We start from the raw sequence: 22705 nt of genomic DNA, 5'->3' as shown, positions 1-22705 counted from the left end.
GCCTACACTGGGCTTAAATTTTACAATTCTCCTGCGTTAGCCTCCTCCGGATTAGCTCAGAATACAGGCGTGTGTTGGGGGCCAGGGTGATGGCTTGGTGGAACAAGTGCTTTCCTGACAAGTGCAAGGGCCTGAGTTCAATCCCCAGCTCCACAAAAAAAAAAAAAAAAAAAAAAAAAAAAACCAGCAGCACCATGGGGAGGAAAAATTAGTGTTGCCTGCTGTCCCTGGCACAGGGGAAGGGTGAGAATGAGAAGGAAAGGGGGTGGGTGAGGAAGGGGTTCGGGGCCTTGGTAAGCAGAGCATCAGGCTTGGCACTGGTGAGATGTGGGGGCAGGCAGGAGTGCAGCTGACAGCAGGGCAGGACTATTCGGGGCGATTGCTGTCAGTGGCTCACCCAAAGCCACATGCCTGGCACTTACATGGCCCGTGCAGCGGGCATCCATCAGGGCACCTGGCCCCCTGCCCCAGGCTCCCAGCCGGCCCTGCTGAGGGGCCCAGTATCGTGGAGCTGGCTGTGCTGGCCATAACCAGGCTCCAGTGATCAGGCCCCAGGTCTGCAGGAACCCTGGGTTTCTGGGAGGACTAGGCCAGCACCTGCCCACCATGGGGCTGGGGGTCGTCAGCCCCTGGAACAGTAGAGAGCCCCAAGAAGCGCTCTGGGAGACCCCCACCCTGGGAGGCCAAGGTCGAGTGTGAGGAGCCCAGCACCCACACCCCCTCACCCTCAGCCTGGGGAGGCAGCGGGAAGGACACTGTTCCCAGGAGCTGTCACTCTGATTAGGGGCCTGTGGGGCTGCAGGCAGCCACAGTGACAGGCGTCACAGGCGGTGGGCCAGTTCTGTCCTGGGGTGCAGAGTGTGGGAAGGAGCAGTGGAGGAGGGGCGGACACAGAGACAGAGAGACAGAGACAGAGGCAGACCAAGAGACAGACAGACACAGAGACACAGACAGAGGCTGGCCCCCGACGCCCCAGCTGCGGAAGTTCTCCCAGGAGCGTTTCCCACCTGTCCCCAGTGATGCTACCAACCATCACATGGATACGTGTGGCGTGTGCACCTGTGCTCACACGTGCACACACACACACACACACACACACACACACGCACACACGCACGCACTGCGTGCCTGGACAGGTCTGCTTGGATCTGCCACATCTGCAGAGATCACAGAGCCGGCCTGAGCTTCCTCACCTTAACCTGCGGTACCGTGACCCACCTGCCCCAAAAGCAGACTGTCTGTCCTTGCTTTCCCTGGACACCCTCAGGACTCGCCCTGCACACTGGGTACTGGAAGCTGGGAGAGCACAAGTTCACACAGCCAGGCTGGGGCGGGGCAGCACCCTAAGTCCTACCGCACCCCATCCCTGGGGAAGAGAGTGGCGGATGAGCACCACAGCCTCCCAGCACTGGGAGGCTGAGGCAGGAAGATAGCCAGGGGTTCTAGGCCACCTGAGCTACATATGAGGCCTGTCTCAAAAAGCAAACAAGCAAATCACCCAGCCAGCAAAGGAAGGAAGAAATGGCTTCAGCCCTGGCTACTGAACTGCTCCGAGCAGGGCAGACATGGGGACACAGGACAGCAGGATTCACAGCGCCTGCCCAGGCTGCCCAGCTCTGGCTTGCACCGGCCTTCAGCCCCAATTCCTGGAAGCCCGTGCCTGTGGTCAGCCTAGAGATCAAAGCCTATGTGCTCAGGGCTCCACTTCCCCAGATGGATTACTCTGTGTCCCATCAGGGGCCCAGGAAGCCACCCTCCTCAGTGACCCCTCGTCCTGAGGCTGCACCATGACTGTCCAAGCTGCCTCACCAGGACCCATGCCACATCCTCCTGCCAGCTGGGCAGCATACACATCCCTTGCTTTTCCTGGATGTCCTTCCCTCCCCTTCCCCAGGGTGACCCTGGCCAGCAGTGGAGCCCCAGACCCCTGGGAGAGGTGAGGGACAAAGGTTCCGTCTGTGCCTATGGATGAGGGGCTCTGGCTTGGGTTTCTTTCTGTTCCTTCAGCCCAGAGCCCCTTCCAAGCCTCATAAATCAGCTTAGGGGGGCTGCTGGCCACTCCCAGGGTGCCAGCTGTTAAGATTACAGCCATTGTCTGGTGGAGACGAGGCTGGAGTCTGGAATGTGGGCTGGATCCAGCAGTGGCTCCGGCCTGCCCACCAGGTGCACTGCTGCAGGTGCACAGGTGCACAGGTGAGCAGATGGCAGCCTCCAGCAGGGAGGAGGACAGGGGTCAGGGCTCCCTCTGAGAGCTGGGACCCCCTCACAAGCAGCAAGTCCCAGGGTGCAAGCTGGGCTCCTCCTACCACCCACAGCAAAGGCTCAGACACAATGAGCTTCTCTGAACTTCTGCTTACCCCAGAGCAAAAGCCAGGCAATATGGAGGGATGGTCGGGGACACTGAGGCAGGCCTGGCAGGAGGGGAGGCTGGGGCCGGACAGACAGACCACAGAGAGGTCCTCCTGCAGTCAGAGAAAGGACCTGCAGCTCTCTGACCCTCACTGTCTCAGTGGACCAAGCCCATGGGTGCCATCAGCAGAGGAGGCAGGACCCTCCCCACACCTTGTCCGTGTGGCCCTCATTTCCGCCCTTAGAGGAGCACGTGCCGGGCTCAGTGCCCGCCCTCACTTAGCAGCTCCTTTCTCGCCAGAGGGGCCGGGGCCAGGCAAGGAGTCCCTCCCCTGCGCCCTCCCCTCCTGTCCCTGTCCCCTCCTTTCTGTCACTGGGCTGTTTCATCTGCTCTGCGCTTGTCTCCGAGGCTGGGAAAGGCTGAGCATGCTCTTGGGTGAGTGCAGCCCCCCAAGCTGGGGCTGGGACAGGGCAGGGCAACATGAGGTGGGGGTGCTGCCAGCCTCAACCCTGTCCACCTCCTGTGACTATGGACTGCAAAAGTCACCTGGCAGAGAGGCAGGTGCCACGGTCATTTGCCTCTAATACCCCAAGAACAAAGGTGGGGGTGGGAGCAGCTAGGGAACCCCAGGTGCCCCCTGCAAGCGGGGTCCCCAGGGCTAAGCCAAAGGCTCCAAGTAGCAGATCATGTCCTCGACGCCCCCAGGGCCCAGGGGCAAGTGGAGGCTGGGAGAGCAGATAAAAATGGGCAGGGGGTACGTCTCCCCACTCGCTTCCCACCCAGGACCGGCTAGTCTTCAGCCACCATCCTTCCAGAGAGCCTTTGGGGAACCATGGCCAGGAGAGCTTGGAGCCAGTGACTGGGCTTTGGGGGGCTGGATAGCAACATACCCAGGGTGCAGACCACCCAGAAGTGGAGAGTGTGGGAGCCCCTGGCTGGGGTGGGAACCCTAATCCTACCAGGAAGAGGCGCTCAGCGGGTCTGGGTCCAGCCTCCGTTCTGATCCCCCCATGCTTGGCTCCTTCTTTTCACGGCACCCCCACTTTTCTTGGCAGAGTGTTGGCTTTGTCTGAGCTAGAGATGCAGTGCTATTGCTTGATATGTCCGTGTGCACGCGTGTGTGCCCCCAGTGTGTGGGGCAGCACCATGGGAGCCATCCAGGACCCACCTGGCTTTAGGTCCCCGCGGCGTCCCTGCAAGGGTGTGCACTGCCTGCCTACTGCTTCATGCTGTGGTGTCTGTTCGTCCTTCTGTGTGCCGTGTGGATGTTTGTGCACACACATGTGTCTGTTGATGGCATCTGCACACCCCTGTGGGTTGGTGTGTCAGTGCCCGTGTGTGTGCATCCATGTGTGCAACCAGAGACGCTGTCCTACCGTGACCGTGGGGACACAGGTGCACGCATGCGCTCCCGTGCCTTCCTGTCCTCTTTGTGTGGGTTGCCCTTTGTGTGTGTGAGTGTGTATGTGTGTCTTGCTGCCCAGCAGCAGGGGGTGGCTTCCCAGTCCCCTCCCTGTTGTCCCCCACCCTGTAGCCCCCTCCCCGGCAGTTTCTGGTTTCCCCTCTGTATGACCCGCCCACCTGCCCGAGGCCAGCTGCCTGTGGACACCTGGCTGTGTGGGGAGGGGCTGCCCTAGATATGCAGCCATCAGAGGCCTCCACCCGCCTAGCACTTTTGGGGTGTGCCATGCTGGGGTGGGTTGGCGTGGTAGCTGGGCCAGGTCCCTTTGTCCAAGTGCAGCCAGGAGCACACGTGTGCCACAGCTCTGCCCAGGGTACAGGGATTGTGTCAAAGGCAGATGGTGTGCAGCATACCAGAGGGGCCCTGATGGACCACCTGCACCACGGGCCCTGTGAGGGACAGCAGGGTGGCCAGTTGGGGGTACAGAAAGACACTTCCAGGGGGACTCTGCCAGCTGGAAGAAGAATCTGGGTCACCCACTGCCTCAGCCTTCTTTGCACACAGAACATGGTCTCAGGCCGAGCTCAAACTTAGACCCTCCTGCCTCAACCTCCCGCAGCATGGGGGGCCACCGACTTTTAAGACCACTAGAGAACGGCAGCATCCTGGTGGCAGCTCCTGAAAGTTCATTCCCCCACCACGAGACCCGGCTCCTTCCTGCACCCGGAGTCCTTGGCCCCCAACTCCTGAGAAGCACTGGGCCTGGCCACCGCATACACTCTGCTGCCATCTCAGCTTGGCCTGCCGGTGTAACCACTGGGAAGCCCCGCTCGCTCTGCCCACAGTCCTCAGTGGGCGGGGGCGCGGCGGTGGGCGGGGGCGCGGTGGCAGGAAGCCAAGTGAGCCGGGCACCCCCAGTGGAGACCCAAGCTGCTGCAGGCCAGGCTTCGTCCCCTTGACCACTAGGGGCTGTGGACGCTCTGTAGAGCCCAGGGTGACTGCCTGAGATCATAGCCCTGAGGCCTCCATGAGGGTAGGCACAGGGAGAACTGGGCTGGGGAGACTGGGGACCTTGCCTCTGGGGACCCCTGAAGGGCTCAGGGGGAGCTCCCACCTCGGTCTTCCTAAGCGCCCAGCCTCCCTCCTAAGCTGGGCATGTGCACTTCTTAGTTTGGGGGGGTCCCATGTTTGGGCCAGAGGAACCTGGGGACCCAGCGTGGAGTCTCCATGACAGCCTCTGGGGCTCCCCTGTGGGGTGGGTAGGTAGGAGGAGGGAAGACCGTGATGTGGTGCTGCCTCCAGCACTCCAGGGTGAGACTATGCTGGGCACCCTCCGGTGTCTGCCGGCCCCCTTGAGGTGGTGGGTGTCACCCCTTTCCAGCAGTTCCCCAACACCACATGGGGACATGGAGGTGCTCTGTACCCGCACTGCCCAGTGCCTGGCACCCAGCTGGGGTAGGCTGCAGCCGCTGTGCTGCGTGGGGCCATTCCGGAAGCCCCAGGTCCCCAGTGCCTCCCACTTGCTCTCTGGTTCTCCGGAAGCCGGACTCATTCGCCCTGTTCGGAGTGGGGCAGCATCGCCAGCCCCAGCTGTGTGGGAGGAAAGACCACGCGGCTGTCACCCTCCCCGGGAGGACCCCAGTGCGGTAGCCTTGCCTAGGTCATGCATTCGCTTGTCGGGGCTCCCTGATGAGCTCCCCTTGCTCATTCAGAAGCTGGGGCCTGCTCGATCCCCAGGTACCGTATGGCCCGCCCCCAGGGCGTGCTGAGGCAGCAATGGACACTGATGCGCGCCTGTAATCCCAGCGCTTGGGAGGCTGAAAACAGGAGGATCCCTACGAGTCCAATCTGTGTAGTGAGACCCTGTAGACCCTGGACTAAATACATTTAAAAAAGAAAGAAAATCGGGCCAGGGAGATGGCTCAGTGGAATAAGCGCTTCCCTGAGTTCAATCCCTGAGTTCAATCCCTGGTTCTGCAAAAAAACAAAATCAGTTGCTGGGGTCACTGACTGGGGCCAGGCACTGTTCTGGCTGCTGGGGGGTCAGAGTTCATCGAGTGAGCCACAGGGCCGCTCCCCCCCAGGAAAGGAATGGGGTGGGGCAAAGGTGCCCCAGAAAACAATCAGAGATTTGTAACCTTCGAGTATTAGGGGTGGAAAAGATGGGGACTTCCTGGAAAGGACATGAGGAGCTGCTTCCTCCAAAGCGAGGCCAGCTGAGGCCAGAGGGGACTAGATGAGGCAGGTGAGGGCAGAGCAGAGGTCAGGAGCACCCTAGAAGGGCAGCACGAGCAGAGGACCCAAGGCGGGGTCTTGGCACCCAGAGGAGGTCCGCCTTGCTGGCTGGGGCAGGAGATGTGGTGGGGGCGGATGGAGGGGCCAGCAAGGGGGCACCTGACACCCGAGAGGCACTGACAGTCAGGGAGCTTTGTAAGCAGTAAGAGATGGTGAGGAGAGCAAGCCCACCAGGCCTGGGCACGAGGGCAGGGTCCAGCTGCGTAGTCCTGGAGGTAGGCGGTACAGGTTCTATGGCTGGCAGGTCTGGGGCTTGGGAGCTTTCGGAAGGCACATTTCCGGCCAGAGCACCTGGAAAGAAGGGCTGAGTCCTGGGAAGAGTGTGGCGAGGAGAGGGCCCCCCTCCGGGCAGCAGTAGTGTGCAGCTGGGAGCTGTGGCACACGCCTGCAAGCTCTGCGCTGGGAAAGCTGAGGCAGGAGGAAGCTCCAGTTCTAGTGGGCAGGAAAACCAGGGGCTGCAGGGCGCTGGCCTCGAACTGCTCCTTCTCCCCAAGAAGGCCAGGACACATGGGTGTGGATAAGACGGTCCCCCACTCCGGCTCAGAGTTCAAAGTCATCTAATCAAGGTCCCAGAAACAGGAAGGTCTTCCAGGAGCCAGGATGAGTCCTTTTGTTCCCCAGAACAACCCACTTTTACTGAGGAATCTGTGTCCTGACCCTGGACAGGGACCTGGAGATGTGACAGGGGATTGGCGTGACCTTGGCCTCCCGGAAGTAAGGGCAGAGATTTGACAGGATCCCTGCACTGCCAGTGTTGCATGAGCTCAGGGGACAGATGCCTGCCTGCCTGGGAGCTTGGGACACCCAGCTGCTCCCAAAAATGAAAGGGAAGCTGGGCCTGGTGTCACAGGCCTGTGATCCCGGCCCCATGGGAGACTGAGACAGGTAGATCAGGAATTTGAGTCTTGCCTGGGCAGCTTAGCTCACAGAGACCTTGTCTTAAAAAATAAAAAGTGAGGCCAGGCATGGTGGCACATACCTGTCATCCCAGCACTCGGGAGGCTGAGACAGGAGGATCACTGCAAGTTTGAGGGCAGTCTAGGCTACAAAGTGAGCTCAAGGCCAGCCTCAGGTGTAACGAGCCCCTGTCTCGAAAAAAAGACAAAAAATAAAAAATGGGCTGGGAATGTAGTTCATTGTGAAGGCCCTGAGTTCAATCCCCAGTTCCAGGAAAAAAAAAAAAAAAATGAATGGGGAGGGGCCAGGAATGAAGGACCAGGAGTGCCAGACTGAGAGAACAAAGGTAGGGACAAAGGGCATGGTGTCGTCTAAGGCAGCTGGGCAGACAGCAGTGCTGGGCATTGCAGAAGCGGCTGGGGACTGGGGCAGACAGGTAGCACCTGGCGACCCTGAGTCTCGAGGCTGGGGTCCTGTGGGGTATATGTGCACGTGCATGCTCTCCCTGGCTGCTGGGGACGGGGTGGAGGTGGCCCTTGCTGGTGGAGAGGGCTCCCACAGGGAGAGGCCACACAGCCCTGGGTCTGAGCATGGCCCTCGGAGTCACCAGGATGGGAGCCCCAAGACTTGTGGGAAGCGCTGGGCGTCGCTTGCACGGACCGCAGCTGCCCGCCCTGGCTGCTTACCGGTAGGCTGGGTGCATCTGAAAAAGCAAGTCTCCTTCCGCAGCCTGTGGCCAGGCAGCATTAGCTTTGCCGCCTTCCTTCTCATGGGCTGGGGCTTGGGGCTGCAGTGACACTCGTCCTTTGGGCCGGGAGGTGAAGGTCAGTCTGCATGTTGACCCTGCTGGAGCCACCAGTTACCCAGCAGCCCTGAGAATCACTGCCCCCAGGACTCAGTGTCTCCTGGACACTTCCAATAAAATGTGGCTGTCCATAGGTGTGGCCCAGCCTGCCCCACAGCCAGGGAGGATATGGGGCCGTGTGGACGCACCTCTGTGGCCCCCAACACTTCTCCTTATCTCTCATTGCTGCTCCTGCCTGCCCAGCCACCCATGCCCTGGTCCAGGGTGGTGCCCTGCTAGGGGAGGGGTGCAGGTCCCAGAGCCGCCCTGGTCCCCCCACCCCCACCCCCGGGAAGAAGCCAGCCAGCTGGGGAGTGAACCTCCAAGCAGAAGCTGATGGCTGGTGTTCGGCCTTGAGGGCCGTGGGCCCAGGGCTCAGCAAGTGCGGCCAGGCGAGAGCGCCGTCACTGCAGCCACCAGCAAGGCTGTGCCACGTCACTTTGGGTGCCCAACTGCACCCTCTGCTTATCCAGCGGGATTGAACTGCTCCAGAGGGCATCCACTGCCCCGGGGCACCAGGCTGGAGGAGAAGCTGACTACCATATGTTGCATGGCCAAAGGGGACATTGTGCCGGCAACTGTGACCCCACCCCGCAGAAGCCGTGGAGGCTCAGCTGCCAGGCAGAGCATGGTGGTCACTACAGCCCCAGGAACGGGAGGGTCGTGCAGGTGGGTGGCCACCAGGGGCCAGCAGGTGGACACGGGGCCACCCAGGAGCAGCCCTGGGACACGCTGCCCGTGGCACCTTGCTGAGGACCTACCACGCACTGGGTGCTGGGCCGGCTGCAGGGGACAGCGAGCGCCCCGACCACGGGTACTCAGGGCATCTCCTGCGCAACCTGCAGTGCGGGTGTGTCTTGTTGATTTTCTACTGCATTGGTGAAAAACTCGTTAGTTTCCTATTTTAAAAACTCAGGAGATGACATAAAGGTCTGGGCTTGTGGCTCCTGTGAGAGAGTGAGGTCCCCGGGCTGCCATGCAGACTTCCGTGGCTGACGTGGCAGCCTGGGCTCACTGGTTTCCTGGGCCCTATGCTAGCACCTGTCCTGTGAAAACTCTGTCACTGGCGTGGCCCCTGGAGGCAGTGAGCACGCTGGGCTCTGTCCAGGGTGCAGCTGTGCCAACCCTGGCTGGCTGTGGGGAGGGCTGCCTTCCCCACGGAGAGGTGACCAGCAGCACACGGCTGGCTGCCAGGCCACCCTGAGCTGGGTGGGAGGGCCACCCTGCAGGCACACGGGCTGTGCTGCAGGAAAACCAGGCTCCTTCAAGCGCTAGGGGATTGTCATGTTCTTCGGCACGTAGAAGAGCAATCGCAAAGATTGATTTATGGTTCAAACAGGTCAGCTCTTTGTGATGAGCAAGGGCAGGTGTGAGCTAAGTACAGGTAGAAAGCTGATGTTCGGGGGCCACGGAGATGGCTCAGTAGGATAAGCGCTTGCGCAAGGGCCTGAGTTCAATCCCCAGTTCCCCCCCAAAACAAAAACAAAAACAAACAAACAAAAAAACCAAACTAATGTTCAGAGAGGCTGAGTGACTGCCCAAGGTGGCAAGGCCAGCCTCAGTCTCCACGTCCACCCTGTGCTGCCCTGGGGACAAGCCTAACTGTCCTCCCTCCTTTCTCTCCCTCCGGAGGCCTGCCAGTGCCTGAAGGCATCCCCTTATGCAGGGTGGGTGGTAGATGAGATCAGGGCCTGGCCTGAGTCCCACAGGCTGGCCCTGTTTGCCACATCAGTGTCCCTTTGAGAAGGGCGACCCGCCACCACCTTCCTGGGCAGTGTGGCGCTACGAGAGGGCAAGGCTGTCGCTGGCCAACTCCTGGATGTTAGACAGGCCTTCAGAGTGACAGTGTCCATGCTCTCCTGGCTCCATTCTGGCCTCTGGGGAGGCACCTGGGCAGCCTGGTCCTGCAGCTCCTGGCCACCTGCCCTCTGCCCACCAAGCTGTCCTGGGCCGGTCAGGACCCCCCCCCCCCACTTCCTAGGGGGATAGAGCATGCTGACACCCTCTTCTACCTGCCCACATGGTTCTCAAGCTCCGGATGACACTAGACCTGGTCGCTGTGGACCTGGCCCAGCCTGGTAGAGATTGTGGCTGAGGCCTGGCAGTGCCTAGAGCCCACCCCAGAAGCAACAGCACCAGCCGCACCCATGGCGTGCACCCCGGCCCGGGCACTACCCCAGCTCACTTTTGTGGCCTTCGTGCACCTGCTGCTGGATGTGCTGCCCTGGAGCACAGATTCACAGTGGCACTACAGCCAGAGCGGCCAGACCTGGCCTCCCTACAGCTGCTGATGCGGGGCCCTGGCGTCCCCGCAGGCTCAGTGCAGCTGGGGGGAGGTATGGCTGGGGGGGGTATGCGTGCAGCCACAAGGCTTCCTACCTCGGAGAGTTGGATGCCTTCACTCTCGAGCTGCCTCTGCACACTGCCTTCCTGGGGTCCTTGCCTAGGCCAGTAGCCTGTTCCCTGCTCTCTCTGGGCTCCTGCACAAGGAGCGGCACCAATGCTACCTGTGTGCCTGGGGACTCGAAGGCCACAGAGCCAGACCTAGTGTGCACCTTGGGCTTGCAGCTGGCCCTGGAGCGCCTAGAGCTGGGCTGGGCCCCGGACACCATGATGCTAGGGACCCTGCCTACTCTGGGCTCCCTGTCCCTGCTGTGAGCACCAACGCAGGGGCCTAGAGCTGGGCTGGGCCCCGGACACCATGATGCTAGGGACCCTGCCTACTCTGGGCTCCCTGTCCCTGCCCGTGAGCACCAACGCAGGGGCCTGGGCTGGGTCTAGGCAACCTGGTGCTCGTGTGCTTGGCAGAGTGGTGACGGTCACATCCATCTCCTGGACCCTGCCCATATTTTGGCCCTAGAAAAGCCAGGGCTGGGTCATGGTTGAAGGAACATCGAGTCTGCAGGATGCCGGGGAGAGGGCGAAGAACATGCGCCCAACATTCCCAGCTCTCCTGCTCCTTGTCCCGGACACTGGGGCCTGCTTGTCTTTGATCTCACCTGCCAGCTGAAAGCTGAAGGCACTGTGGTCCAGGGAGGCTGCCCCAGGGCAGGGCATAGGCCAGAGGCCTGCTTTTGGTTTCGCAGTGACAGGGTCTGAAAAAGTCCCAAACAGACTGGATTGATTTCTGACATTTTATTTCTTCCTCCCAGTCTGGTTGTTCAAGTCTGTATCCCCCGCTTGGTCTTGCCTCTGGCTCTTGAGACCAAAGATTGCAAAACCCCAGTGGTAAGCTGAGTGTGGCAGTGCATGCCCATGAGCCCAGGATGCAGGAGGCTGAGGCAGGAGGCTCGCCGTGATGTCACGGCCAGCCTGACCCTCTTCTCAGCCCTTCTTGCAGATAGCTGGGGTTCTGAGGGAGAGCTGGGCACTCAGTGCCCAGAATGGGTGGGCTTCCCCTGAGCCTCAGGAGTTTAGAAATAATTTGCAATATGTGGACGTGAGGCACCTCCTGCAGCCTCCCAGGCTGTGTATGTTGGGGGCTGGCCCCCCTCCTCTGGGGCCCATCTACAATTAGGCAGCCTCCGTCCACCCAGGAGGGACATTTCAGGGATAAAGCCTGATGGCTGCTGCTTTGTGAAGGGGCCCCCAGCTCTGTCCTGGGCCCACCCAGGAAGCCCTCAACCGTGCGTCCTCAGCCCTTAGGGCAGGGGAAGGTGTGCCACCCCTTTCACCCCTGCCCTTCTCCCTCTTGCGCAGGCCCAGCCTCCAGCGCCCCCAGCCCGCTGCTGGGCCCCTTGCCGTTGCCTGCCCGGCTTCCACAGCCCGCGCTGGACATCAAGCACCTGCTGGCCTTCCACCTCCAGGGTGCCACCCCGCTTGGCCTCTTCCCCAACTTCAGCACGGTACAGAAGCGGGGGGGGGGGTTGGGGCACAGGGAGGGGGCAGGGGCGGGGGCAGCAGGAAGCACCCCACCCGCCCCTGCCCGCTGTCTCCTAGGCAGTGCTGCAGCCTCACAGCCCCCTGGTTTCTGTGACCATGTCTGCGGTGGGTCTGCGATGGCTCCGGGCTTTCCGCTGGGCCTGTCACTGGGAAGGTCTGGGTTTTGGGGGGTTCTTTTTGGTGGAACTGGGGATTGAACTCAGGCCCTTGCACTTGCCAGGGAAGCGCTTATTCCACTGAGCCACCTCCCCGGCCCAAGGTCTGGGTATTACACGTAAGGCTGAATTTGTGTATGGGTGTCCTGCATGTTTGTGATCAATTTTCTCTCTCTCTCTCTCTCTCTCTCTCTCTCTCTCTCTCTCTCTCTCTCTCTCAATGTATCTGGTACAGGGTCTCACTATGCAGCTCGGGGACTTGTAGCGATCTTCCTGTTTTCAGCCTTCCCGGGGCTGGGATTACCGGCGTGCGCCACCACGCCGGTCTCAGTGGCTGGCTCAGCATGCCCAGGGGTGGGACTGGCACTGCATGTGGTGCTGAAGATTGAACCCCAGTCCCTGTGCTTGCCTAAGCAGGTGCTTAATCCACTGAGCTATCTCACTGGCCCTCTTTTTAAATTTTTATTTTCTTCTTTTTTAGACAGAGGCTCCCTGGGCAGTTCGTACTGGCCTCAAACTTGTAGTGATCCTCCTGCTTGAGCCTCCCAAGTGCTGGGGTATTTATTTTTGGTACTGGACACTGAACCCAGGATCTTCCCACTGAGCTATACCCTCAGGCCCTTTTATTTTTTATTTCAAGATGGGGTCTTGCTAAGTTGTCCAAGTGGGGCTCAAATGTTCCATCCTCCTGCCTCAGCCTCCCCGAGTGCTGGGTTGGCAGGCGTGCACCACCACACCCAGTTCATCTTCAGGCTTCTCGTGTGTCTCTGTATGTGTTTGGTGTGTGTCTGGCTTGGGAGTGTGTATTTGTATGTTGCTCAAGGTGTGTATGTTGGTCTCTGCCTGTCCAAAAACGTGTGAACATGTCTGTTCTGGTCTGAGTGTGCGCGCACGTGGGTGTAGACTATGGCCGTTAGGTCACCGGTGAACACAAGCAACCCTCCCTTTTTCATCCTGAGAATCACAGGAGACCACGCGGAGCTCTGGTCACCCTGAGACATAAAGTCAGATTCCCTCAGGGTCACCTGGATGGAGCGGTTCCCTCCCCAACCTCCAGGGGCATCAGGTGCTAAGCAGTTTGGGGTCCTCGGGGACCTTGGGGGCCCTGGGGACGGGGCTCTGGGCTTCTGTCCTGCCGTCAGGGACATGCACTCCTTTAGGGCCACTTCCTCAGGTGTCCATTAGAACTCTTTGCTGTCCCCAGCGCCATCCTGAAGCCCCTGCTCGTCCTGTGGGGAGACTTGGAAAGTTCCTCGGGACAAACCAGAAGCCCAGGCCCCCAAGGACAGGAGCAAAATACGCTAAAATAAGCAAAAGGAAAAAAAAAAAAAAAGGAAACACCAGGGGACTATTCCAAGGACATGACAGCACTCAGGGAAACCTCAACTTGGCCTCGGCCGTCACTGAAGAGGTTGGCAGAGCTGATAAGATAGAGGACCTGCCTAGCTGGGCATAGTGGCACACAGCTACAATCCCAGCATTTGGGAGGCTGAGGCAGAATTTCCTTGATTTGAAGATAGAGAGCCGGCCAAATAGCTCAGTGAATTAAAGTACCTGCAAGCAGGCACAAGGGCTGGGGGTTCGATCCCTGGGCCTGCTGTGCTGGCCCCGCCCCCAGGGCACACTGAGATAGCCATTGAGACTGGGTGTGGTGGTGCATGCCTGTAATCCCAGCTCTTGGGATGCTGTAAACAGGCGGATCACTAGAAGTCCAACCTAGTAGTGAGACCCTGAACATCCTGTAGACCCTTCCCAAAAAAAAAAAAAAAAAAAAAAAAGATCAGCCTGGGCTACATAGTAAGTTCAAAGGCAGCCTAGACTATGTATCAAGACTGAAATACAAAAAGAAGGAAAGTGAAAGAGAGAGACAGAGACAGAGAGACAGAGAGAGACAGAGACAGAGAGAGAGAGAGAGAGAGAGACAGAGACAGAGACAGAGACAGAGACAGAGAGAGAGACAGAGACAGAGACAGGCTGACTGATGGAGCCACAGGATGGGACGCTCTTCTGGAGGCTTTAGTTGGCCGTCCCTGGGGTTGGCTCCATCCCGTCCCGAGCCAACCCCAGGATGTGTGCACCCCACTCCCCACACAGATGGACCCCGTGCAGAAAGCGGTCATCAGCCACACGTTTGGGGTCCCCGCCCCTCTGAAGAAGAAGTTATGCATTTCCTGTAACATCTGTCACCTGAGGTTCAACTCGGCAGTGAGTGGGGTGGGAGGGGGCTGGTTCTTCCTTCCAGTTTGTCCTTGGGACTTGGTGGCCAGAGGCCTGTGGCCCTGCCCCCAGCACTCTGGAGGCTGAGGCAGGAGGGGTCACTGTGAGTTTGAGGCCAGCCTGGGCTACACAGTGAGACCCTGTCTCATGAAACCAAAACGAAAGAAAAACAAAAATGCAGTCTAAATCTCCCTGGCGGATCTTTCCTGGGGCTCAACTTCTGCTCCTGGCTGGGACAGTGACCCCTGCCTCTTGTCCACAGAACCAAGCTGAGGCGCATTATAAAGGCCACAAACATGCCAGAAAACTCAAGGCTGTCGAAGCTGCCAAGAACAAGCAGAGGCTGCAGACGCCAGCCTGGGATGAGGCCACTGTGTCCCCAAGCCTAACCCCTGCCAGTGCTGGTGGGGACCCTGCAGAACCAGGAGCCAGAGGTCAGTCCTGAGCACCTCAACTCCAGAAAGCGGGTGTGGCCTCTTGGGGCAGGGAGCTGAGCACACTAGGAGGCGGCTCCAAAAGCAGCCCTGACCAGGGTGTGCGGATGGGGACCGGCCAGCCCTCAGTCCCTGGTTCCCTTGCAGCCACTGAGGAGACAAACAACTGTAGGTCCTGAGATCCAGGGGGCCATGGTGCCAGGACGGGCCGCAGAGGGGCTGCTATCCCAGCCTCTCCTGGCATCCACGCCAATCCCGTGTGTCCAGCCCTGTGCCTCTGGGGCATCTCACAGGGACAGCAGTTATTGGCTGAGTCCCAACCTGCGGCTGTATGTGAACTAATTTTTAAAGTGTGAGACAGGGCCTCACTAAGTCTGTCGGCTGCTCGGGCTGGGCTCAGACTTGACCCCTCCTGCTGCAGCCTTCCGCGTGCTGGGATCCCAGGCACTCACACTGCACCCAGCTCCTCCTAACTGTCCCCACCCGCCAAGTCTGTTCCCAAGTGAGGTCACGTTCTGAGCTCCATAGAGGTGTGAACTGGGGGGAGACGGTGTCCAACTAGCTCTACCTATCCACCTGGACCCTGCGCAACTCCGATTCGAGCCTGGCTTCTCTCGGGCTAAAGGACCAAAACCTGGCTTTGGTGAGTCAGGGTGTGTCAGCCCCGTCGGCTGGCTACTCGCCTCTCAGGGAGTGTCAGCCCCGTCGGCTGGCTACTCGCGGGCCCTGGCCAGTGCTGATGGTGTGTCACAGACTGCTGCTTACTGCTGTCAATGTTTTTTCACTGCTCCGTAGTTCTCCATCTGTGCACACACCTGATACGGGGCCATGAGAGCCTCCGAAGACCCAGCCCTCCCACTTTATCATGTCAGCTGCCCACGGTGGACGGGAGCCCCTCACCAGCACCTTCTGTCTCCCCGCAGCACCCACGGCCTCTCCCCTCAACCTTCCACACCAGCCACCACAGACCCTGGAGCCCTTACCCCCAGAACCAGGCCACACAGAGGTGGCGGACACGGCCTCCTCGGCCTCCTGCTGCCTCCCCTGCTCCCCGGAGCCAGGCAGGGAGGCTCCAGGGCCTGAGCCTGAGGCAGCAGCGGTGGCAGCTGCAGGGAGCAGCCGGGGCGGGGCAGGTGGCCGAGAAAGGGGACGCCTCTACTGTCCCACCTGCAAGGTGACTGTGAACTCTGCCTCTCAGCTTCAGGCCCATAACACAGGTCAGCGCACTGGGCCGGGGATCGGGGAGGGACAGAGGCCAGGCCTCGCCATGGGGGCCCTGGAGCCTGTGGGCATGGGGAGGCATTCTTGGGGCTCCTGCTAAGGGGAGGGGGATGGGGGAACTGGGGATGGGGGAACTGGGGCCGCAAGAATGGAAAGTCGAGGCCAGGGAGCTTAGCTCAGCAGCATAAGCTCCTGTCTGGCAAGAGCAAGGTCCTGAGTTTGATCCTCCGAACAAAAAAAAAAAAAAAGGAAGGTCACTCACTGCATCTCTGGAGAGACATGGGGCAGCGGTGGGTGGCTCTGATGCCACCCACAGGAGGCTGAAGCAGGAGGATCACTGTAAGTTCAAGGCCAGACTGGGCTACACAGCAAGACCCTGTCTCCAAAAACCAAACAAAATCTTGGGAGACTTGGGAGGGCCCTTTTCCATTAGAATGGAAGGCTGGACCCTGGTAGGCAGGACCCCCTTGAGGGTTACATTACAGGAAGGCGACTGGCTTTACTGGAGGTCTGGCAAGTACAAGGTCCTGAGTTTGATCCTCTGAACAAAAAAAAAAAAAAAAAAAAAAGGTACCTGGCCCTCCCTCTGGTACTGACTGCTGTGGTCTTCTCCTTTCCAGGGGCCAGGCACCGGTGGATGGTGGAGGGCCAGCAGGGGGCTCCCCGCAGGGCCCGGGGTCGCACAGTGTCCAGGGGAGGGGCCGGACACAAGGTTGGGAAAGTGGCGGGATTCCGGGGAAGCCGGCAGAGCCCCAGACCCCCTTTCCACTGCGCACTGTGTCAGCTGCAGGTCAACTCAGAGACTCAACTCAAGCAGGTGCAGCCAGGGCGGAGCGGCGGCCAGGGCGGGGGGGTGGTGGTGGTGATCGGTCCTCACGCGGTTCTGTCCGTCCCTCTGTCAGCACCTGAGCAGCCGGAGGCACAAGGACCGCCTGGCTGGGAAGCCCTCCAAGGTCCCCAGCCTGCACGGCAAGCTACAGAGGCAGGCGGCGCTGGCCGTGAGCGTCCTTAAGGTCTCCGCTGGGAAGGGGTGGGTGGGGTGGCCGGCAGGGAGGGGGACCCGGCAGCCTTGGGAATGTCCGGGGAGGTGGCGTGGGGTGGTGGCCTGGATCTCCTGAGACCGAGCCCCTGCCCTGTCCCCCGTCCAAGGTCGTGCTCCCTGGGGCAGGAAGACAGGTGGCTGATGGGAGGATGGGGGGCTGGGGCTGGAACCGGAGGCAGCGCGCCCACAGGAAGCACCTGATGCGCAGGAGGGTGTGTGCCCTCCCCGGCTCTGCCCGACGCGCTGTCCCTCTGCAGTCCAAGCTGGCCCTGCAGAAGCAGCTCACCAGGACGCTGGCTGCCCGCCTCCTCCCCAGCCCGCTGCCCGCCGCGGCCGCTGCCCCCACCATCTGCGCCCTGCCCGGGCCCCTGGCCCTCCGGCCGGCCCTCTTCCCCACGCCTGTCCTGGGCCCCGCACTGTTCCGCGCGGCTGCTGGGGCGGTGCGCCCCGCCCCGGGTCCTGTAGTCTTTGCGCCCTATTAGCCCAGCCCGGCCCACTCCCCAAGGCGCCTCCCTCCCGCCCCTCCCGTAGCCGCGGGGCTGGTTCCATGGGCCCCCCTCGCTACACACCGGGGTTCAGCCATCGCCCTCCTGCCCTGCCCTTCCTGCCCGCCCAGCCCACCATGCTCCAAGATCTAGGCCAAACCCCAGCCCAGGCACTGTGGTGCTTTCTCCAACCAAAGACCTCACCCACTCCGGGACGAGCTCTCCCAGCCTGGGCACAGATCGGCGACCTCTGTCCTGAGCCGCTCCCTGGATTCTCTGGAGGTTAGGGAGGGGCTCCAGCCGATCAGGAGCGGGCCTGAGGCGTGGCAGCGGACGGGGTGCAGCTCACACACAGTCCTCCTGCTCTGGGCTGCCACTCCCACGTGGTCCCCAGCACCCTCTGCGCTGCTGGGCCCCACCCACCCCAAGGCCCCTAATTTCCTTTCTGGGGTTATTTCCAGTGGGAAAATGACAAAAGAGGAAAACTTTTGATAACAGTTGTGGTTTTATTGTGTCCAATAAATGCATCAATAAACAAGCACTGAGGGAGCCTGTTGATGGTTGCCCTCAGTCTCCTTTTCCAGCCCGGCTCTGCCCTGAGGAGTGCTGCCAGGCTGGGATCGCGGGCACGTGGTGGAAGCCCATGGCACAGAGGTGGCGAGGAGCTCCCTGGAGCTGCTACTGCTCCCCCTGCCTGTCTGGGCGACGAGGTCAGGGGGGTAGGCAAGCACCGGTCCAGCCTTGGCTGATGGGCAGGGACATAGACACAGGCGACAGACGCTCCAGAGGCCAGGCACAGGCCTGCAGTGCACCGAGGGCGGCGCGCCACTGCCCCCTGGTGGTTCGGGGAACGGGGTCCAGCCGCAAGCGCGGGGGCCAAGCACCTTGAAGAGGGAGAGACCAAGGGCAGGCAAGGACGTGGGAGAGCCGGATCCCACGGCAGCAGGGCCGTCTCTGGGCCAGAGGACACAGGACACAGGGTCAGGTACACTGGCTCTCCCAGGAGCTGGCTTCTTCCAGCCAGAAGGGTCTGGCGAGGAGGAGGTGGGCCTGACACCCCTTATGCACACACCTCTTATGTCCAGGCTAGTACCTCAAAAGTGTGTGTGTGTGTGCGTGTGTGTGCATACGCACGTGTGCGCCAAGCCGGAAGCTCGGAGCACTGGTAACCCTGTCACTGGAACCAGACCCTACCAGGCATGAGGGTGCATACCTGGAATCCCACCTACTCAGGAGGCTGAGGCAGGAGGATCCAAGATTGAAGCTGGCCTGGGAAACTTAGCAAGACCCTGTCTCAAAATCAAAAAGGCCCCAGACCCTGGATTGGGCACTTGCGGCATGGCAGTTCTTTTTCCTGTCAGGCGGACAGGAGGGACACCGCCCTAGGCAACAGTGTGGACAGGATGTCAGCTAGGAGAGGCGGGGAGTACAGAGGGGGCGCTAATGAAGACTAGCTGCACTACTTGGGGTTGAGAGGGCCAGAGTGGCCAGGAGGAGAAAGCCCGGCTGCCAGGCTGAGCAGGGCTCGCCCTCACTCCCCACCCACTCTCCGGGCCCCAGGGCTCCATGTGGCCAGCGGGTGAGCGGGCAGCAGCTGTTCAGCCATCCAGGGAGCCGCTGCCCTTGTTCTTGCGGCTGAGGGGGAAGGCCGACTTGCTCTGGGGCTGCGTCATCTTGCTGGCCAGGTAGACGAAGGGCTCCAGCAGCGAGCGGCGGTCAGCCACCGACACCTCCCACAGCTTCACCTTCTCCGCCTTGGCCCAGTGCTGAGCCACGTCCGGGTCCACCCGCCGCTGCTCCTGCAGGTCACACTTGTTGCCCAGGACCACAATGGTGACCTGGATGAGGACAGAAGCCTTCGAGTGACTGTGGGTTGGGAGCAGGTGCCTCACATATTTCAGAAAGAGCACAGAGCCACTGTGCAGACTAGGGGACCCCTGATGTGGTGCAGCCACCTCTGGGGATGATGACTCCCCAGCACAGCCTGGCCCAGCCAGCATCCCACCTCCTGGCCAAGAGCCCCGTGTCAGCCCTGGGCCTCCCCGCTGGCCACGCACCTCCTTCTTGTCTTTAGACTTGTCAATCTCCTTCTTCAGGAGCTCCACACGCTGGAAAGACTCTCGGCTGTCAGTACTGTAGACTAAGACGTAGCCATCTGTGCAGGAGAAGCAGTGCCGGGGCAGCTCAGCCCCGTCCCGGAGCCCACGGGTGTCATAGAAGCGCACCTGCTCCCGCACGCCCCGGTCTGTCTCGATGGAGCCCACGTAGATGTCCTCCTGGGTTTCAATCATCTCAGAGCCTGGGACGGGATGAGAAGCCTGATAGGACCAAGTGTCATCGGGCCAAGGAGGGGCTGGAATGATTTGGGACAATGACTTGAATGTCACACTAAAACTGTGCATCCCGTGGGGGCTTCTCCAGGGTTTTTTTTTCCCGGTCTTTTTGAGACAGGGTCTCACTACGCAGTTCAGGCTGACCTCAAGCTCTCACTGTAGTCCAGGCTGGTCTCAAACTCACAATCATCCTGCTTCCAGCCTCCTAAGTGCTGGGAATACAGGTGTGTGCCACCACACCGGGCCAGATCCTGGATTTTTTTCCTTTCAGAGCTGTTTAATGCTGGAGAGCTGACAGTTACATTAGTTTTACCGTCTTCCCTTCTCAGGTCCAACGAGGAAAACAGGATTTCTGTAACTGCCACCAGTCTTTAATTTTAAAATTTGAAACAGATGTCACTAGTTCCCCGTAGCATTCCTCCTGCCTCAGCCTCCCGGCGTGCTGGGATGATGGGTGTGTGCCACACCAGCCTTATGGTACAAAAACTCCTCCTTATGGAGCAGCTTTGAGCCTGTGCGGGGTGAGATGCCTTTCTATTCCTTGTGCGGAACCGCCTTCCACCAGCCTCGGCCCCAACCGCACTCACCCACTACATGGTTCCCGTACAGGAGCTGCTCCAGGATGGAAGTTTTCCCCACTGACGCCTGGCCACACACGACCACCTTGCAGCTCTTCCCCATGCTTCGCCTCCAAGCTGGAGGGACAGAGGCGCCCGGGTGAGGCGGGGTAAGGGGATCAAAGCAGAGGAAGCCCTCCCTCCGCCGAGCCAGGCAGGGGCTGAAGCGCGGCTCCCGGGGTCTGCAGCGCTCCCGCTGGGGAGACGCAGTCAGAATCACCTTCCCCGAAAGGGACCCAGGAGCCCCACGGCCAGATCCCCGCGCAGACGGCAGAGATCGCGCCCACAGCCGCTCCCCAGGGGCCGCGCCCGCCAAGGACCCCTCCCACAGAGCGAGCCCGGCCTTTAGCAGACACCCAGGGACTAACGGATCACGGCCAGAGAAGCCCGCGCCGGCTCCGCACCTCCCGGGCCCGGCCACACCCCCGAGGCCCGCTGGAGCGCGCAGGGACCGGGGGATGGGCAGACTGGCCCCGGAGCTCCCGATCGGCCCCGGCGGAAGTGGGCTCCGCAGAGCCCCGCCCCCGGGCTTCCGGTCGGCAAGGCGAGTTCCGGTGGCGGAGCGAGCGCAGGCCGCACAGCGCCCCCAGAGGCCGACGCGGGAAATGCCGGCCGGGAACAGGCCCTGTAGAGCGCGAGGGCTGCAGGTTCTAGGCTTCCGGACGCGAGCCGCTGTTTTGGGGGGTCTCAGGGCCCACATGTTCTTTCTAAAGGCTGCCGTCCTTCACGAGCGCTTCGTCTGCGCAATCATGAGTCGTCAGATGCTTCTTTATCTCTTCTGCGGTGCTGGGGCTGGATCCCGGGACCTTAGGCATAGCACACTCCAGAACTGAGCGGCTCCTGCAGCCCTCGTCCAGGGCTTCCGGACCACGTGCAGGGCCATGTGCGGGGAAGAGCCGAGAAGCTGCCACGTGTCTGACCCCAGTATGTCACGGTCCAGTGGAGTTGCTGGCTAACCCAGCAATCACAGTGCGCCACGGTGAGTACGGCTGGAGGAGTCGAGCATTGTGGGACATCAAGGAGAGCTGCCCGGAGGGCAAATCCCAGTGAATGGTGAAGGGCTGGGGGCTGGGGGGTCGGGTGGAGGGCACACAGTGGGAATCATGGCCCTTGGAAACACTGCAACTCTTCAGAGGTCAGTGTGCTAGGCCAGAGATGGAACCGAGTGCAATGGACCACGTGTCCGAAGCCAGTGAGAGACTTGGTGGTGTCAGCGCAGTGGTCAGCCTCAGGTAGCAGCAGGGCAGTGGTGGTGGTGGGGTACCTCACCAAGCAGATAATTGGGAACTTGGGGAAGAGAATCAAACGCGCTATTTGGTCCATCTATTGTTGAGGGATAGAGAAAGTTCAGTGCACATTGAGCCTCAACATCAGGAGAAACAGCAGAAGTTACCCAGTCGGTAGTGTACAGATTTGGAACACTGGGAAAGGTCTAGGTTGGAGACAGGGTTGAGAGCTCGTGGGTGTAAAGGAGTTGGCGCCAATAGGACAGCACAGAAGGGAAGATGGGTGCGGGGAGGGCAGCTCCTGGTAGGAGCGCGGGCTGTCTGTGGGACTGTGCCCTCCCACTCGGCACAGAATGGATAGCCTGGAAAGGGCTGCTGAATGCCCTTGCCCTCCCCATGCCAGCTTGCCCATGCCCTCGCCCTCAGCTCTCTGCTAGGTAGGGGCCATGCAAACAGGACAGGGCCTTGACACCGTCTTCCTGGTACATCGATAATGTGCAGCGCCGGGATTAAACCCAGGGTCGCTTGCTTGCAAGGCAAGTGCTCGGTATCTCCGCGTTAGCTTCCTAGCCCCAGCACCTTTTAAAGTCCCCAGGTCCTTTTCTGTCTTAGTCCCTTCAGCTTTACAGGAGAACCTCAAACTCCCTCGGCTTAACCGCAGAAAGCCCTAATTTAACTCAACTCCACAACTGTTGGCTTGGGTGAGGACGGTCTTGGAAGGATGACTAAGTTGTAGCCCTATTCGCTGAGTCTGCGTCCACACTGCCTTGAGCCAGCCAAGCGTGCTGAGCCGAGTTTATGAGGGGTGGGACCTCGGGGGACACAGAGGAGCGGGGACCTCACCCCGTGAGCTGCCTTATAAACTCCGAGGCAGGGCTGGGCGCCTGTCATGTCTCCTCTCTGGGCTTATTGCTGAGACTGCGCTCCCGGCGGCCGACATGAAAGTAGCTCATAAAGGGCAGCGTCATTGGGGTGATGAACCAGCCGTTGCTTGGAGATCTAGGGATGAAAGGCGCGGGCGAGGACGCCCTGCGTCCCCTGGCTTCTTGGGCAGGGCCTGCAGGGTCCGATGAAAGCTGGTGGAACCGGGCGCCCAGTGTCTTCTTCCTTTTCGCGGGAGAACGTTGTGGACACACGCCGACACCGGGCGGGAAGCCGTGGGGATCCTTCCCTCCAGATCCGCGGTCACCGATTCCGCCCAGGCTGCCCCAGCCATTCAGCTCGCTGTAGGATTCCAAGTTGCAATGGCAACCAGGCTCTCGGGGTAATGAGGAAAGCCAAAGCCCCGAGAGGCAACACCCTCCG

The 22705-nt window shown here is 60.7% G+C and overlaps 2 protein-coding genes across 5 annotated transcripts in view; one reads left to right on the top strand and one right to left on the bottom strand.

Moving 5' to 3' along the window:
• The window catches only part of Znf385c (zinc finger protein 385C), a 35376-nt gene extending 17110 nt beyond the window's left edge, over positions 1 to 18266 (top strand). The window contains exons 4-10 of the mRNA XM_023718136.1: positions 11488 to 11633; positions 13920 to 14030; positions 14305 to 14476; positions 15400 to 15693; positions 16318 to 16514; positions 16600 to 16710; positions 16997 to 18266. Coding sequence (XP_023573904.1) covers positions 11488 to 11633; positions 13920 to 14030; positions 14305 to 14476; positions 15400 to 15693; positions 16318 to 16514; positions 16600 to 16710; positions 16997 to 17221 — 1256 coding nt within the window. The 3' untranslated portion in view covers positions 17222 to 18266. The remainder of the gene's footprint in view (positions 1 to 11487; positions 11634 to 13919; positions 14031 to 14304; positions 14477 to 15399; positions 15694 to 16317; positions 16515 to 16599; positions 16711 to 16996) is intronic.
• A 64-nt stretch (positions 18267 to 18330) lies between these two features.
• Nkiras2 (NFKB inhibitor interacting Ras like 2) lies at positions 18331 to 22672 on the bottom strand. Of its 4 annotated transcripts, none has more exons than XM_023717925.1 (4): positions 20579 to 20660; positions 20145 to 20252; positions 19282 to 19523; positions 18331 to 19062 (listed from the first exon to the last, which is right to left on the bottom strand). In XM_023717925.1, the coding sequence occupies exons 2-4, from the start codon at positions 20236 to 20238 to the stop codon at positions 18823 to 18825; spliced, it is 576 nt and encodes a 191-aa protein (XP_023573693.1). In that variant the 5' UTR covers positions 20239 to 20252; positions 20579 to 20660; the 3' UTR covers positions 18331 to 18822. The 4 variants fall into 4 exon arrangements, with proteins under 4 accessions (XP_023573693.1, XP_023573695.1, XP_023573694.1 ...); XM_023717927.1 differs by having other exon boundaries at positions 20145 to 20368; positions 20577 to 20655; XM_023717926.1 differs by lacking the exon at positions 20579 to 20660 and adding an exon at positions 20395 to 20495.
• Positions 22673 to 22705: the final 33 nt, after the last annotated feature.

The sequence above is a fragment of the Octodon degus genome, unplaced genomic scaffold, assembly GCF_000260255.1.
Source record: "Octodon degus isolate 3935 unplaced genomic scaffold, OctDeg1.0 scaffold00056, whole genome shotgun sequence".
NCBI classification, from domain to species: domain Eukaryota; kingdom Metazoa; phylum Chordata; class Mammalia; order Rodentia; family Octodontidae; genus Octodon; species Octodon degus.
This window is presented reverse-complemented; position numbering and strand designations above follow the sequence as displayed.

What these genes read in the sequence shown, in the direction of transcription:
- Nkiras2 (XM_023717924.1), bottom strand. Translation starts at nt 20,874, where the DNA reads ATGTGGGCCCTGAGACCCCCCAAAACAGCGGCTCGCGTCCGGAAGCCT. An exon ending in GTACGGGAACCATGTAGTGG is followed by an intron (nt 19,524 to 20,144) that starts GTGAGTGCGGTT and finishes ATCCCGTCCCAG; the next exon opens with GCTCTGAGATGATTGAAACC. An exon ending in AGTCTAAAGACAAGAAGGAG is followed by an intron (nt 19,063 to 19,281) that starts GTGCGTGGCCAG and finishes GTCCTCATCCAG; the next exon opens with GTCACCATTGTGGTCCTGGG.